General features: G+C 36.7%; 1 protein-coding gene across 2 annotated transcripts; it reads right to left on the reverse strand.

Annotated features, from left to right (window-relative positions):
* Positions 1 to 274: 274 nt before the first annotated feature.
* On the reverse strand, positions 275 to 16567 carry LOC140148999 (tRNA endonuclease ANKZF1-like). 2 transcript variants are annotated; one of them, XM_072171133.1, is made up of 15 exons: positions 16370 to 16567; positions 13487 to 13734; positions 10478 to 10563; positions 10034 to 10130; positions 9429 to 9667; positions 8979 to 9094; positions 8026 to 8130; positions 7341 to 7612; positions 6590 to 6733; positions 5606 to 5797; positions 4819 to 5374; positions 3807 to 3918; positions 2939 to 3056; positions 2132 to 2258; positions 275 to 1684 (listed from the first exon to the last, which is right to left on the reverse strand). In XM_072171133.1, exons 2-15 carry the CDS (start codon positions 13716 to 13718, stop codon positions 1558 to 1560), a joined length of 2523 nt encoding a protein of 840 aa, XP_072027234.1. In that variant the 5' UTR covers positions 13719 to 13734; positions 16370 to 16567; the 3' UTR covers positions 275 to 1557. The 2 variants fall into 2 exon arrangements, with proteins under 2 accessions (XP_072027234.1, XP_072027233.1); XM_072171132.1 differs by lacking the exons at positions 275 to 1684; positions 2132 to 2258 and having other exon boundaries at positions 2896 to 3056; positions 10478 to 10557; positions 16370 to 16566.
* Positions 16568 to 17355: the final 788 nt, after the last annotated feature.

The following is a 17355-nucleotide window of genomic DNA, read 5'->3' on the forward strand; positions in this document are numbered from 1 at the left end:
CTTATTCATTATAATGGTAAGGATCACATTTAAACCACTTTATCAAACAATTTGCACATATACCTGTAATGCAAGGATGAAATGCAATCAGTGATGCCATTCAGAAGAGTGATCACAATTTCAGCATCTTCACAGCCCACTGACTATACCAAAATTTGTGAGGGGTGGCTGATTTTCCACAAAACATTTGAAATACAGATTTTAACCTGAATAAATTTCAAGGGCCTTGCAAAATAAAATGTCAAACCAGTCAACAAAACAAAAACACTATCATTGTTGTAATTTGTTTCATACATATATTTGTTTATTCTTGCCCGCAAAATACCGGTATATATATTATAATATATTATTACATTATATATAGTACACAATGTGTACAATATAGTTTTGTGTACTACACATATATGAGATCTGCTCGCACAAAATGAGCATAAAGTCGCAAGCTGGTAGTTTTGAGATATTCTTTGTTCAACGTGCACCAGAAGTATGTCTTTGTAAATGAGGCATTCTGTATGCCAGTAGTACATGTCCCCAGGGGGGCACTCAATTGAAATTTTGGTAGGAGTGTGCAGCACTCCGCGCCAAACTTTTCGAAATTAAGCACTGATTTTGGGGGATGGGGAAAATAGAGGCTTGAACTGAAGTTTCAGTGGGGGTCTGTGAACTAAAATTGGGCCAAATTATAAGCTTTGGAGCTGAAAAAAAGATGTTGATGTGTCCAATGGATGAGCCCCATGCACAGGGGAAATGAATTGGATGCATCAATATTCAGCAAGGGATCTGCATTAATTAATCTATTTCATACACAACAGAGAATTTCTCAAATTTGTGCTATTTCTTATAACAAATAAAATACTAAAAATGTCAGAAAAATGAATAAATCCTGCAAGACGCGAATGCACAACACGTAGTATACGAAACTGCACACAAGTGCAATTATTCAATATGAATACACTCTGCATATTTTATTAATGGCTTTTCTGATTGGCTATGTGGTTCTAAGACACTATGAATTGAATATTGTATAAAAATATTTCCCTTTTGAATGGATATAATCTTTTAATATTGTATTCATCCTGATTATTAATTCCAGAATTAGTGATTACTTAGGCATCCCATTACATACAGTAAGTCTATTCATACAACAAGTACACAAGGCCACCTTTGGGGAGGAATTTCATTGCACAGTGCGAGCCACAATTTAGATTCTTGCAATATTTGTTTGCGACAATCATTTGATTCTCTCCCAATCTTTGTGATATACACTTAAAAAGTTTATAAGAATCAAGTTTGATTCACACAAATTTGTTTTGAGAATCTTTGCAAGAATCGATTCACAGATTCTTGCCAAAATTCTAGCCCTGATTTGATTGCATAGATACTTGATAAGTTAAACTGCTTTATTTACTTGAATTCATGAAAATAATATGGTGCAAGCACACCTCAGGCATTTACATTGCTACCTCACTCTTCTTATTTCAAAAGTAAATATAATAGAAAAGGAAGCACACAATTTGAGGAAGATTTTGCTGCCAGAATTGTTCCTGCACACAGACATCATGATTGAGGTGTACTCTGTTTCAGTTTATGTTGCTTCAAGCATTTCATGGAACAAAACTTAAAGTCAAGGTACTCAAAAGGCACTTTGCCTGTCATATCGTCACCACACAACCAGCAGCGAGGTCTGTGAACAAACAAACAAACATAAAAACAGTCAGTTTTAAAAGTTGATATTGTCTTCTAGAGAAGATACACTTAGAATTTAAAGATTGCATTAAAATGCCATAATAATGTGAGAGGAGTAGAATATTCTCATAGAAAATCAGAAAATTGTGAATTTGTCATGTCACGGAAGTGCTGATGAAATACTATGGTCTGGCCTCATTGACCTTAAGAACCTTTCCCTCCATAACTGAATTTTGTCCAGTTGCTTTATATAATTTGATGTTATTCCATTCCATTCTATTTGATTGTTTTCCATATACAAAGTCTTAAGCTGGCTGCAGACCTGATTCGAGTTAAATATATCCTCAGTATAAGAGCAAACACAATATATTTATGCAAATTTGCTGTATTGTTTCACGTTCTACCTTTCATATATACTATTATACGCCAGCTTGAGTTTCCTTACCTGTTTGGTTCTGTTGCTGTAACCTGTTTAGATAATCTCTTTTCTGCTGCTAGTGCTCTTTTCTCTCTGTCACTCAGGCCAGCAAACCAGGACTTCTCGTTCTCTTCAGTAGTTTTCTTTTTTTGCCCTTCTTTTTGTACATGAAACATTATGAATTGAAGTGGCAGTGTTATTTATACTAACTTAGCCCACCTTGCATTAACATTGCAGGCATTATTTGTTTGAATGTAACAGGACTTAACCATCTCAGTTTTAATTCAATTCATAGGTGTAACTGCAGTCTTCAGCCAAGTGCAGTCAGTGACTTTGAGGCAGGACATTGATGATCTTTACAGGTGCTAGGTATTTATTGGAAACTGTACCCATACAATGTGCACTGGCATCCACACTGAATGCATTAGAGTAAGAGCACTATGGTCTTGAAAGATGTTATCCATATGTACCCACTGCAACTTACAAAGTGGAAGTTACAAACATGAAACTGACCAATTGTGTAAAAAGAGGAAAATGCTTTAAAAAAGAGGAAAATAGCCCAAAATCATGCTAAAAAAGCTCAAACTGGGCTGAAAATAACAAATAATGCGTACATTTCAGTAATAAAAAAAGAGGAAAAGTTTCAGGTCTGCAGTTACTATTAACTACTCTGTTCAAGCCAAAATCATCTACTCAGCATGAAATCTCCAAAGGTAAAATTTGCTTACACATTGAGAGTATAAATATGTTAAGTTCAATATTTTTCCTTTGTTTTCTGCACAAAACAAATTGTATCTCAAGAACCATAAGTCCATATTTGTTATGAATTTCAGCTTTCTTCTTGATGTTTTACCTTCAGTTTTCCCTTTCTTGCTTTTCGTTGTGCTTTCTTCTTCTCTGCAACTTTACTGGCTCTTTCTTCTTCCATATCTGCTGTTAGTGGGCTGGGGATCTAAGTAAACATACAAGTCAATAAGCACATACATTCTTGCAGCTCTTTCCAGATTAACCAAACAAACACTTTGATGACAAAATACTTTGATGACAAAATACTTTGATTTGGGAAGCTAATATGTGTTTAACAATACTTCATAGGATAGTACTAGTACCTGTTGTGGTTGCCACAATTAACCATAATTTTTGTTTACACCATCTAAACGAAACATATCTCGAGCATAACATTTTACTGGGGTAATGAGAAAAATATGAGCTTTCTTCTAATACCAAAATCTCAGTATTTATGAAGAAAAATGTGGGATGAGTCTGTCCATCTTGCCATACCACTTCACATAGCAATGAAAAAACCAATAGAAATACAATTAACCTAGTCTCAAGAACAAGAACCTTTATCTAACTTCTGCAGGACATAGGGCCTAATAGAGAATGATATGACAGTTTACATTGCATTTTATTCATGGTCTATTTAGGGAGCATGGTGGCCGAGCGGAACAGGCTGTAGGTTCAAGCCCCGGCGACGCCATCGTGCTGTGCCCTTGAGTAAGGCACTTAATCTCGATTACTCCTCTCCACCCAGGGCCAGGTGTATAAATGGGTACCGGCATTCTTAAATGCTGGGAAGGTAACAGACTCGCTGTGGAGGAGGTGTAGCGATCCCCCTATAGCAACATTACATGGAGGAGTCTGGCCCAATCGCCAATGAAAGAGAGATGGGCACTCCGATCACTGATTTTTACCTATTTACCTGGGCAGTTGTATAGTTGTATTTCTCTGGAAAGGCTGCCATAAAACGTCTCAATTCATTACGGATCTCTTTATTAGCTGACACAACATATGGAGGTTGACCTCTCTTATTCCTGTGGAAAGGATTAACAAAATGATGATATGAATAAAATTCATACATACACGCTATATAACAGCATGCGTGATTGGTCGATAGGCGGGCATAAACAATGTTTATGCCCGGCTTTCCGGTCGTAAACAAGCCGTGTTAGAACCGATGGACACTAGTAGGATATATACGCACGTATACACACGAGCTAATTACGCAAAGCGCGAGTGGTGAACGTGAAGTTTGTGCGCGTCCAAACATGACGGACTGAACAAGTAAACATTTTTTCACAATTAGCGATGGAAAAACTTTTTAAAAGGATAAGGAACTGGTAGTCTAAAATGATGGCATTTTTAGTTGTGGACAAAAATAACAGCACACAGAATGTTGCGTATGTATGAACAGGGTTCACTCATATTTTTCATGACTAAATGTTGTTTATACCCTTGGGCTAAAGCCCTCGGGCACAAACAATCGTTTTGTCATTAAAATATATGAATGAACCCCTAATCATCATAAATACACAAGAAACATACACATGCAAATATAGCATGTTATATGACAGACATTTAAATTTTCCCTGCTTGTATCTAAACAACAATGTTTTGTGATACATTCATCAGTGAGAAGTTTTGTCATTTATAGTGTGCTTGAAATCATTAACTTGAAAATATATGGGAAAGAGAAAATCTTTCAAAATTGAGCGCTTTATAATAATTTGAGTTACACTGACAATATCTACCCTAGTAAACAGCTGCCGGTGGCACTAATGACACATATGTATGTAGCTTTTAATGTCCAATGGCAGAGTCAACAGTTTTGTTTTCCATATTAACACATTGCCATCCTTTTTTTTTTTATAAGAGCATGATTTTACAAGAAGCATAATTTAATGTATAATAAGCAATACCAAGGGAAACCTTACCTAACACTAGGGTCAGCACCAGATTCCAGCAGTTTCCATAACACTAACTTTTGACCTGCCTCAGCAGCAACATGAAGTAATGTAGTTCCTTTCACATCGACTGCACTGTTTAGAATACTAGACACTGATTGCAATGTTGAGCTATTGTCATCATGACCTGCCACTTCTTTGCTGCTGTTATTAGTTCGTTCTTCACTTGTAGCTTTGTTGTTATCCACCTGAGGCACATCTGAGGTTGGGCTGTTTTCACTTTCTGATCCATTATCTTTAGTTCTAGATCCCTGTCCTTCAATCTGTTGTGATTGCACACTTTTATTATCACCTGAATTAGTTGAAATTCTTTTGTCACCATTTGAATCATTCGTCACATTCACTGAGGTTTGATTAGCATTGCTAGGTAAGTTGCTTGAGTTAGGCTCCCTGCTGACCTCTACAGTCACTGATCCTAGAGTTGAATTTGTTACAATTTCATGCAATAATGAATCTAGTTTTTTAGTGTTGCCAGTTTTACAGGCTGTGTACAAATCATTGATTAGTTGATTTTCTCCTGCAGTAGCTGTGATACAAAAAGAAATAATTAACATGAATTTATTAATAATAATTAAAAACTATTTGGTTTGCAGAGTCAGTGTTCTAGTGTTGTAATGACAATTTGTAAGCTGTGCTTACTTGTGCTGTGGAAGGAGAACTAAGGTATATACATAATATAAAATTAACACAAAGTATAATCTTACATATACTACAGGTTTAGTGACATTAAAACTGTGAATTTAATTTCACCACTTACCAGTGTTATTCAACTTTGGCTTTTGTTTCTTTTTCTTCTTTTTTGGTTTCTTGGTACCTTCAAATTCTTTGAGATGAGACATTGATATTTCTTCTTCTTCATACACTAAATTAACTTCAAAGTCATCATCATCATCGTCATCTTCAATTAAATCACCAATTTTATTTTCAGTTGTCTCCTCTTTCAAGTTTGCTGAAAGAAATTTAATAATGAAATCAATTATATGGCAACAAGTAGTTAATGTGGCACAATCAGTTGCCAAGGGCAGCTCCTTTTGCTCATCTGATGTCAAAGCCTTTTTGTACTTTAGCCATTTTAAACCATTTTTGTCAAATTTCCCCCCTTGCAAGTTGATTTGACCCCCTCTAAAAATTCCTGGCTATGCCACTGGGTACAATCTCTAATCATACATTCAGCCTCTTTCAAGCTCTAGTTGATTATTTGGGCCAACTCAGATGGATGACTGATTCTGAGATTTGTTTTCATTAATATTATATTTCAACAACATATTGCCAGAGAAGATGTAACCCTTCATTACATCTTCTCTGATATTGCCAAGCAGAGGAAACTATGTGCAGGTATCTTGAAATATTCATACAATTTCAGAAAATATAATCCTATAATTTCAAAACATACTACAATTAGGACAAAATCATGGTTACATTTTTTTGTTATTAGGCAAGTTAATTTCAAGGTCATGGGGGCAGCATGGCCCATGCCTTTGCTTTTGTTGCAGTAGGTCCCTGGTTTGATTCCTAGCGGGGGAAAATTCATTTTCAATTATCCTTCCTCTAAATTACTGCATTTGGATTGTGGGACAGATACAGTGGATGACACAGCCAGTTCAGATCAGGGTAATGCCTGGCTATTTGTATACCCCACCATGGTTCCTGGGTATCATATCATGGGAGAGTTTTCAACACTAAATGATCTCTCCAGGAAATAAGATGATAAAAAAGGCCTTTGTGTTATCTGCTCACATACCTGCTTCCTCTTTATAATCCTGTGGAGGCCGCCTTCTGTTTTTATATGCTTTCTTTGTATCATCAGATGTCTTTGATGATGACTTATCCGTCGTTTGATTTAGAAACATTTTGTTGAGATGAGCTTCTGCTTCAGTAGCGTCCCCTAAACAGAAAAAAATAATGTAAGCTGCATTTAGGACAACAGCCAAATCTATATGATATATTTGTGGTTTAAAATTAATCTCAAATAATTATGGACTCAAAATAATCTTATATATGAAATCATCAATTTAGGGCTTTAAATGAAAATCTGTATCTATTTATCATTTTATCAAGCCTTTGTGACAGTTATCTGATTTGCATTAGAGTTATCTTATAGCTATAAATTGAGATGCATATTTATCATATTGTACTATATAATAATAAGGCTCCGAAGGTGACTGCGCTGGTGCTCTACCAATGAATTACTTCCCCAATGCAATGGTTCCTTATGCTGACTTTTAAGACTCTTCAACCCCATCTAGGAATTTTGTTTTCTTATTGTTTTTGTTTGAATTATTTAGCACTGGGTAATGGGCACAACTTATATCATCAATTGGACTATTCCAGTTAAAATCCACACACCATATGGAAGACATGACCTTAATCTTCCACACAGGGAGTCCTTAATCAGTGACTCTTATTTGAAATCTACACTCCCTGTGTGGGAGATTAAGGTCATGCCTTCCTTAGGAGGTATAAGGATTTCAGCTGGAATAGCCTATACCTACCATAACACTGCACACTGCTCAACACCTCATGGATTCGTCGTATCTCTTTCAAAGTTGACCGTCTTGTTGGGAAAGGTATGAAACTCATTCTCGTATCATCTTTGGTAAATGCAGGATTCTTTCCGCCATAAAATATGTTCCTATTATAGGAGGGTGCTCTTAAGAAGATAAGTTGGCAGTCATTGAGGGTTTCCTTCCAGCTTTCTAGAAGATCTTGGATGTCTTGCATGAGTGCTGCTTCATTGTATCTCCTGATAGAAGCACCTGCTGACCTGATGGACAAAGGTTATTTATACCAAGAGATTTGTGAATAGAATCAAAATGGTTCTTAATATACCTTCTCTCCATTCTTCTATATCACCCACCAAATAAAACATTGTAGAAATGTTAATTAGAAATGGCACCACAATATAAGTATAATTAGTTATAGGGTTACATTGTGTGTCAAACTTGTATTGTAGTCCAAATTTGAGTTTGATCAGAGCAATCTACAATATCAATTCCCCCTCTCACTTTAAAGCAATTCATCCATTTGTCCTTCCAGCTATATCTGCATTTCTATGCCTGTCGGTCATGCTGTCAGTCTTTACCTGTCATGTTTTGTCTATCAGTTTGTCTGTCATGTGTGTCGGTCATTCTGTTTCTTTACATGTTATGTGTCTGTGGTGATACCATTTTTACTCACTTGGGCTGATTTCCACCCTGTTTACCATCTCTTTGGCCCTGTGCTGTGCCTCGTTTTGCTCTCACTGTATACCTATGGAAGGTCTTATGTACAGCCATCTCATTCCTGTAGAATAGATCAGAAATACACACATTGATTAATGAGAGCAGGTTGACCTTGATACCCGCTTCTCTACAATCCTGTGGAAGTATTACTTCTTTCAGCAGATTGTTATTCAGTGATTATAGGTTGAATTTGCTTAAATATATGGTTAATGACTGCACATCAGTTGGTTTGAGGTATTGTGAAATATCTATACATTGTGCTTGGGAACCGAGGGATATTCTGAGGTCCAAAATATAACAGATGTAAAGTCATTAACTTCATTTATAATGCTGCATTCTTTTGCTTTTGTTTTTCACAATATTGAATGATTTGAATTATTTATTGTTTGTGAAACATGGCCCCCTGCAAAACAGGCTCAAGGGTGGACTGATCTAAGCTTTTTATGTGTTTGTATAAAATTGAAATGAAATTCATAAAAATGATGTGAGTGGACATTATTTCTGTGAAAGTATGTTATGAATCTCAATGGTATGTTTCAGTTTCTGCTATTCACATGATTTGGTTTACAGTTTCTCCTCAATAGGGATATGCAATGGAAAAGTTTACAAGCTAAAGTTTGTTCGTCTTATATAAGGCGTCAATAAAGTCCCAACATACGCTTGCGTAAATTCACAGAAGCGTGCGCCGGTTACGTATTAATCACCGCACAACTAGCGTAAACACTGCGCCCAACAGCGTGCATGCCTTTCTATATCAATACACGATGTTATGTGTCTTATTTTTCCCGCCTTATATAAACCGAACAAACTTTAGTTCTATAATATGATAACATGTGCAAATCAGAATGAGAAACCTATCATTCAAATAATTCAGTCTTGAGAAAAATACCTTCAGCAAATACAACTTACCCATGAAAGACAGCTCCTGCAAAATGCCCACCTCCTGTCATAATGATTGCCCATTTAGGGTTGGATGTGAGTTTTGATGCCATGGATATGAGTTCAGATTGGCTGCTTGGTACATTCTAAATCATTAAGGAAACATGTAAAAAATTTATTTTACATGTCTCTAATTTAAGTGAAGATTAATAATTATAACATAGCTATAGAAGGTAAATTTGATTAACTGCCATTAACCATCACTTCCCATACAGGTTGGTTAAAGGCTAGACATATTAATTAACAAATTTGGTTGTAGTATTCTACCTTGTTACCATACCTGGTACCAGAGTTGTTAATTTGAGAAATAAGATAAATTAAGATGCTACAGAGAGGAATCAGTCTGGCAAACACAACATTCCCTATTTACAAATCTACAATGGCTCATTCAGCACCAAAGACAACTATGCCAGCAAATACCTTCTTTCCATGTAGAATACAGCGATGAACTGAGATTAGCTGCCCTTGTGAATTGGTAAAGAATACTTTAGGATAGTTGCGTTGTTTAGCCTTAGTGTTATCATCATCATCACTATTAGTTGATTTGGTCTGGTTCTTAAGCATATCAATCTTTGAGTGGTCAGAATAAGGAGACTGGTAATCCTCATTGTCACTATCAGATGTGTTGGAATCACTTCCAGATATACTAGAAATATCTCCTGAAATGTGAACAGGTGTAGAGATAATATGATGCAATATCATTCAAATAATACCTCATACATGATGAATTGCACAGATATCATAACAGAGACCACCCATGCTACAAGTATGGAACAATCTGCTGGGATAAAGTGATACAGACAATTATGGTTTACATAATTATTAGGGTGATTGCATCATTGCATCACCTGACATGCATGCATATACAGTGGCTTCGCTTTGTAAGAATTCGTACGATGTATTACCAATAGGATTTGCTACATGTTGTGAAATCATAACATCCTTAGGAAAATGACATCACACTATAAATCAAATTTTGAGTGCAATATGTTTAGCAGTTTACAAGACAATGAATGACATTGTACCTGACATCGCTTCAAATGCTTCCATTGTAACAGACTCTGCTCCAATCATTCTCTCTTTCAAATTGAATCTATGCCAATCTAGTTTGTAGTGCTCTGTCTGTAAAATAAACAAACAGTATAAATAACATCCTCAACTCTTAATATTGTATATTCTATAGCTTCTTCAAAACACATTGCTAGTTTACATTACGGTTTGAATTTTTTAATGTAATCTCATTAAATTGATTAATATGAGTGTACGAAAATACACAAAATGTACCACAAATTTGCTACTAAACTTCATAATTGGTAAGATTCCACAAGATAGCAGACATGAGATGTCACATCAATTACCTCTTCTTTGTTGCTGTTGTAATTGTTGCTTTTTATTTTTTTTAATACAATTATTTTATAAACAAGCTATTCTGATGATGATGGTCTATTATATTCCATAATTGTTTTTACCTGTTGTTCCCTATTGTCAAATTTGCAGTCACAGAGAGAACACATCATCTTATTGGATATGGTATACACCTGAGATACATCTGGAACTGTTGAAGAAACATATTTTGACATTTATTACATTACCCCCGGTACATTAAAACTCACTTGGGTTTGACTTCATGTACATACACTCAAATACATGTACATACACTCAAATACAGTCCCTACCTCTGGTTTGGAATAGAAATACCATGTCAAAGCAGTACCCTCAACTTTCTTCAGAGGAACTTAAACAAAGGAAGTACAAAACAGGTGTGCATCTCATTAATAAGACAAACCTTGGAATATGCTTCTTCTTGCTGGGACCCCACATCACCAGAAAGATACAACTTCCCTGAAAACGGCACAAAGAAAAGCAGCAAGGTTCATTTCCAGCAATTTCAGCAGAAAAACTATTGTCACTGCTCTGATGGCTGGCTTGGAACTGCCAACACTTCAACAGACAAGACAAGTCTAAAGGCTCCCCATGATGTATTAGATCCACCATCAGGAAGCCAAGGCAGAAATTCCCAGTCACTACACAACATCCAAGTCATCAACATTTAGGACAAGGAACCAGCATGAAGCACAGTAAACCATCATCACACCAAGATCAGATTCATATAAGTACAGCTTTTACCCAAGAACCAGAAACAGCATGGAACAAACTTCCACTAGCTACCATCAACAAACCCAGTCAAGATTTTCAATTCAGCACTCACCCAAGACAAGACCATTGCCACAAGAAGGCAAGAAGAGCTCAACTTCTACGGCAGATGTCTCACCCTTCATCAAGTCAGCACCAGTCTTTTTATCTGCACTTCAATTTTATTTAACTTTCACTTCTTTGTTTGTGGTGGGTATAAAGATTTTTGATGTTAGTTTCTGCACTGATGTGATGTTGCACCATTTGGCGTGATACCAGTGAATATCGGGCTACCAAGAATCACAGTAGAAGTAGAATGGATTATCCTCTACATAATTGACATTTGTTATTTAATTAGATCCCTTTCACCATGTTGAGCAATCCACATCTTTCCAGTTCGATTATTTAGCTCATTACTAGTAGTAGGGATGCCCACTCTCAATACAGTTTCCACTAGAACGATTTTTCATTTACTGTGTGCGTGCACTCACACACGTATTGTCTATGGAGAAACTGATCGATACAAGAAATCCCAGGCATGTTAAATGGCGTACATACTTGTTTTGATCCAAATGTAGGCCTATATCAGGGTGTTTCAAGAAATTCCTGATTCCACCAGAAAACATTCACCAAACTTTTTCCTGTTTGGTCAGTAAATAGAGAGGACCTTCCTGCATGAAGAGATCAACTTTTTTAATGAAAAATTTAATGAGATGAGAACTACAACAGGTTGAAGTGACACCATTCCGTGCATCAGGTGTTCAAACGCAATTATCTCCGAATTTGGAGTGAATCAGACAAGCAAACTTACATACTCATAAAATTTAACTATTTATGAAGACAAAATGTGTAGGATGTTAAGAAATTTAAGAATGTTTAAGCCTACCGCGGCCCATCTCAAATCATACACTTCCCCGAGCACTTCTCACTACCATGTCCATTTCATAGGGAGTATAAAAACCGGGGACCATCATGGCTTCCATGCACACAGTGTATTGCTCAATGTAGTAAAGATAACCTTTGAGTTGGAGCAAATTTCTCAAAATTGGTAGTGATTAATGTTACCAAACTTATGCCATGATGAAATATAATAATTTTTGAAGATAAAATGTGCTGACCTTAAAAGATTGAACAATGTTTAAGACTACCGCTTTTCATTTGAAATAATGCACTTATTGTTCATCTCCTCTATGGAGATATTTTCCATGGCGGCCATCTATGATCATGCTTGATGTTTCAACAAACAAACCATGGGTTTTGAGGTCTTATAGTTTTTGTTGTATGTCAACAAAATCGATTAAATTTTCAGGATGATCTTATTTTCATGTTGTTATAAGCAAATATAATGTTCCAGATAAGATAGTTAATAAATACATTAAGAAAAAGTACCTTAAAGTTGCACTTTCTGTTAGTATTCCTTTTTGGACTTTAACTTTTTAACATGTTCTAGCAGCCCTATATAAAACCGTGACACTTTCGAAAGGCCATATCTCTGGAATGAAACGTCCGATTAAGATTATTTAAACGCCAAAATGTTTCTTTCATCAATTCCCATCCAATAAGTTAGGTTTGAATCAATTTAAAAGTACTTCAATTTTTAGTGGACATGCCTACTAGTAGTACTATAACAGTAAATATTCTCGGCAATTCAGTGAAGTTAGTGCTCAATTAATTGGGCGAGAACTGGCATACATAATACATATGGTCATGCGCATATGTTTAAAACAGTGGCATGCACAAAGTAGCCCTACCATAGGGCTTTTTTAACACGCTATATACTCAAAAACATCATGCTATATCCTGAGAACTGCTAAAAACTGCTATGAGAACTGGTAAAAACTCAGTGACCGCTCCCCCTTTTTATTGGGATTGAGCGGTCAGTGGGTTTAGCAGGGTATAATGTGTCTCAGAGTATAGCGTGTAAAAAAACAAAGCCCTGTGGTTGGGCTTGCACAAAGGAGAGCACAGCTGCGTCATGTTTGTCAGCCAGTCAAGAGAAATGCATCCAATCTGTGGAAAATTACCTACCAATTTATTTTAGCAGTCAGGGAAATCAGGACCCTTGCACCCCCACTTTTGTAAACCTGCACATGCCACAGATTTAAAGATGCAGCATATAGCTCTGCTTCAATGCCATGATGCCACTGATGACTCCATAAACAACAATAGCTTTACAACAAAACCATTTGGTACTTGAAATAGTTCTAGACATGAATTAGCAAGTTGCTGCTGCTACATCATTTTCTTTACAATATTACTTGGCAATCCATGTACACATTTTTTTTACATAAGCACATGACCCTGAAATAAGAATACAAGCAAATACAACACATGATCAAAGGTACCTTGTTCAACTAGAGAGACAGGTTCACTGGACATTTGTAGATCAGCCAGTGATGTGTCTGGTTGACAAGAAGACAATGTCAAACCATGAAGTAATGAGGCTGCTTTGTCTTCATACAGATTGAAACTTTCAACTTTGAACTCTTTAGCGGTCTTACTCTTGGTATCATCTCTGGTGCTATTCTCACCCTCAATATGGCTTTCAACTGGACCTTCCTGTGGAGTATTTTCCATGTTTAATAATGTTTATCTAGAAAAAAATGTATATTAGGAAAGATTGTACAAGATGAGCAAAGGTTAATTAACTCAGAAATATCAATACTAGATATGGTATCTTATTTTGCTGAGCAACAAAAATAGGTACAGTAAATACAGGTGGATGTTGTATGTTTGGAAGACTCAACATTTCCAAGTTAGTTTGAGGTTGCTCAGACTAATATTCTCCAATATGTTGGGACGTCGATATATCAGGTCTGAGAAGATATGTGAAATTTCAGGGTTTTTAGAGCCTACACTATTGCACTTTATATCAATGTTTTTTATTACTTTGTCTTTGAAATATAAATCTAGAATGGTCAAATCCCAAAGTACACATTCTAAACTGTAATCCAAAAACTATTTGGCACATTTTCAAAATAACAAGAAAAATATTCCCAAAATGTATCGCACACTGAAGTGATGACAAGATGGTGACTTTTGGCGAAATTTGAACTCAGTGCACTATAGAAAATCATCCGAACGACATGGAAAATATGTGAATTTTTTCAAATCAATCATGAAAATCTTGACAATTTATGGAATCGATGCATACCAAAAACAGCTGAAAGATCTTGTAATTAAGCTTTCCTCTCGGGTCTTATTGCTGACCAAATCTTCTTCTTCCTATGTGCTGTGCTCAATTTTTTAGTATTTTCCCATGGGCTTTACGTGCACAGTTTACCTATGCACGATCCTGGAACCTAGGATTGATTGCAAATATCAGAACTGGGGATGGTCCCCTTTCTCTTTTCGAACAGCTCTGACTCTTAACGTACACATGTTTGACTCTCCCTGTACAAGGGATCAACATCGCCTTTATGCGACTTCCGAACCACAAGACGTCGTATACACACTACCTATATCTGCACGTGCTAAAGCAGTGTATGGGGGTGAGAAGAAATTCTACGATTTTATTCTGTAAAGTAACTGAACACAACTGTAGGATTTCCAAGCATATATACATTTAGGAACATTTTGGGAGAAGAGAATTAATCTCGCCTAAGGCAAGCCCAAGGCTTGAACCTCCCTGATCATATTCTCCCGGCCAACAGTGCAACGCCTTATTCCACTTGGGTGAACTTTTGGGGGTAAATGCTGCATTTTCAATGCATCACTGCTCTAGCCTTTTCACTCCAATGCATGAATGGATGTGACGTGGCCCCGACCGAGAGAATTGTTGAGCATTATCATGACAGGTCAACTACCATGGCTGTAGCAGTATCTTACACAGATTTGACTTGCATGCACTGTCTATTTCTGCTGTGTATAGTAAGTGAAATGTACACATTGTGTGAGGTACGTGCCTAAATGATCAATGGCCATGCTGGCTGAAAATGCAATAGAGTCACTGCAATTTTGCCCTGTTGTTTTAATCAAAGTTTATGAGCAGAAAAAATGGTAATTTAAAACAGGAATACACAGCTGGTTAAGATATGATTCAATGGTAAGTGGAATATGTGATATTTCTGAAGTAATAGCTTGCTGTACATTTTCACATGTGAATCTTTGTATTTCACAAGGATATTTCCAATGGGCTTTACTCAGTGTACAGAGTGGAAGGCTAGAGGAATTCAAGTATTTCTATTCTCTCGGTCGGGGGCACGACCTACACCCATCGAATGTGTGTCATCTGCCCAGTCATCGGCCCTCAGACACACACACACAGGCATAGAGTTCTGCAGCAGCATGTTTTGTTGACATTAAACTGTTTACTTCATTTGACAGTTAACTAATCCATAAATTTGACAACTCAAATACAAAGAATATCAGTTGGCAATCTTAATGTTATGCAATCAAGTTTACAACACTGTCATTAGTGTCAGTCTTACAATGAGTAGAAAATTACTGAGTCATGCAATTCAAGTAGTCATATTGATTATCTCAAGTGGCCTGCTGCAATTGACCAGAGATGAACTGTATGATTTTCCTGTTATTTTGTAATAACAAACCCATGTTTTCCTTGATTTTGGTATGAAAATGAGCAAATAGAATTTAATATCTTGTCAATTTGGAGTTATTAAGGGCAACTAAAACTGATATTAGGTAAGTTTTATCTGTTTGGAATCTGTAAACAAACCCAACCATGGCTGATATGGACATTGTGTAGTGCTTTTCAGTACCCTGTTTTCCATGGGTGACTGTAGGAACCCATGGATTCGATCCATGTACATGTAGCCACGACCCACGTCACATCCATTCATGCATTGGAGTGAAAACAACTTATCGCATATTTTTATTTGCAGAGAGTCAAACCTGGCACAATAGTGTGATAGCTTGTGGTACACTCCGGAGTTCAGTGAATGCGAATGTTGTTTCACTCCAGTGCTATTGACTTGTCAGCCGGTTCATGCCCGGATGTCCGACCGACAGAATAAAGCATGAGTATGACATAAAGAGTTGATTTGCCATGTACTCCTGACTTTTTCCATTCACATGCTGTAGTCAGGCTTTTCCTTTTTTCCAACTTATGATTATGAATATGATAATTTTGAACTCCACCGCATAGCCCTGGCCTGGAGTGGAGGGGAGTTTCAATTAATAAAAATAAGCTTATCGAACTGAAAACGCAAAATATTGTAAGTTTTATTCTTATTCAAAATGCTATAATTTACTTCCCTAGTTCTTACCTTTTGCTTCTCTCCAATTTCCTCACAGTGCTAAAACTCTACACCGTGTGCCACAAGTGAGATCATTGCAGGAAAGGGCGAAATCTGAGCAATATTTATGTGCAAAAACAGTTGCACAATCACCAGCAAGTCATCCTGTGTGTTACATTCCTACAAGCTTTATATAGCGCCTGTACTACAGGCTACTCGCGCAGGTGCAGTGGTCCGCCAATCAGCTGCTGGTAGAAAAATTAAGTTTACAAACAAACAAAAAGACCCAAACCATGGAAGTTTGGGGGCTGGCATTTTCTTCAGAAGGGGGGGGGGGGTCCGGGGCCCAAATTTTCTGGGGGGTCGTATAATTTTAGACCCAAAATAGGGGGTTATAATTTTTTAACACCCACAACAGGGGGGTTATAGAATTATTAAGGGCTGGTGACTCAAAATTTTAACGCGCTCCGCGCACTTTCTTCACTCTTGAGTTTTAGCGCGCTCTGCGCCTTAGTTCCGGCAATGAATAATTTGTCTTGAGTCTGTGTAGGTGGAAAGGGGGGATTATAAAATTTTTCGACCCGCGATAGTGGGGGGTCGTAAAGATTTTTGCCCACGATAGAGGTGGTCATAAAAAATTTACTCCAGTCACCGACATATTTGGGACCTCCCCTCTTTCGAAGAAAATGCCAGCCCCCTAATTATGTTGATATAATGATATTGGATATTGGATTGATATTTATTTTAATTGATATGTTGATTGATTGATTGATTGATTGAATGATTGATTGATTCATTTGAACCCCCCCGGAAAAAAGTGCCGCCACTGTATGAAAGGGCTGATGTACCGTAAAATGGGGTAACTTCGGTCAGGGGGGTAACTTTGGTCGGTCAAATATATTTTTTTAAATGGTCATATTTTCGTACAGCAATTTTGTTTTTAGTCATATTTGGTGTCAATTTGTTAAGAAATATGTTTGAAAGAAATAATAATCGCTCATGTCCAATTTCCTCGA

Source organism: Amphiura filiformis, chromosome 3, assembly GCF_039555335.1.
Source record: "Amphiura filiformis chromosome 3, Afil_fr2py, whole genome shotgun sequence".
In the NCBI taxonomy this organism is placed as follows: domain Eukaryota; kingdom Metazoa; phylum Echinodermata; class Ophiuroidea; order Amphilepidida; family Amphiuridae; genus Amphiura; species Amphiura filiformis.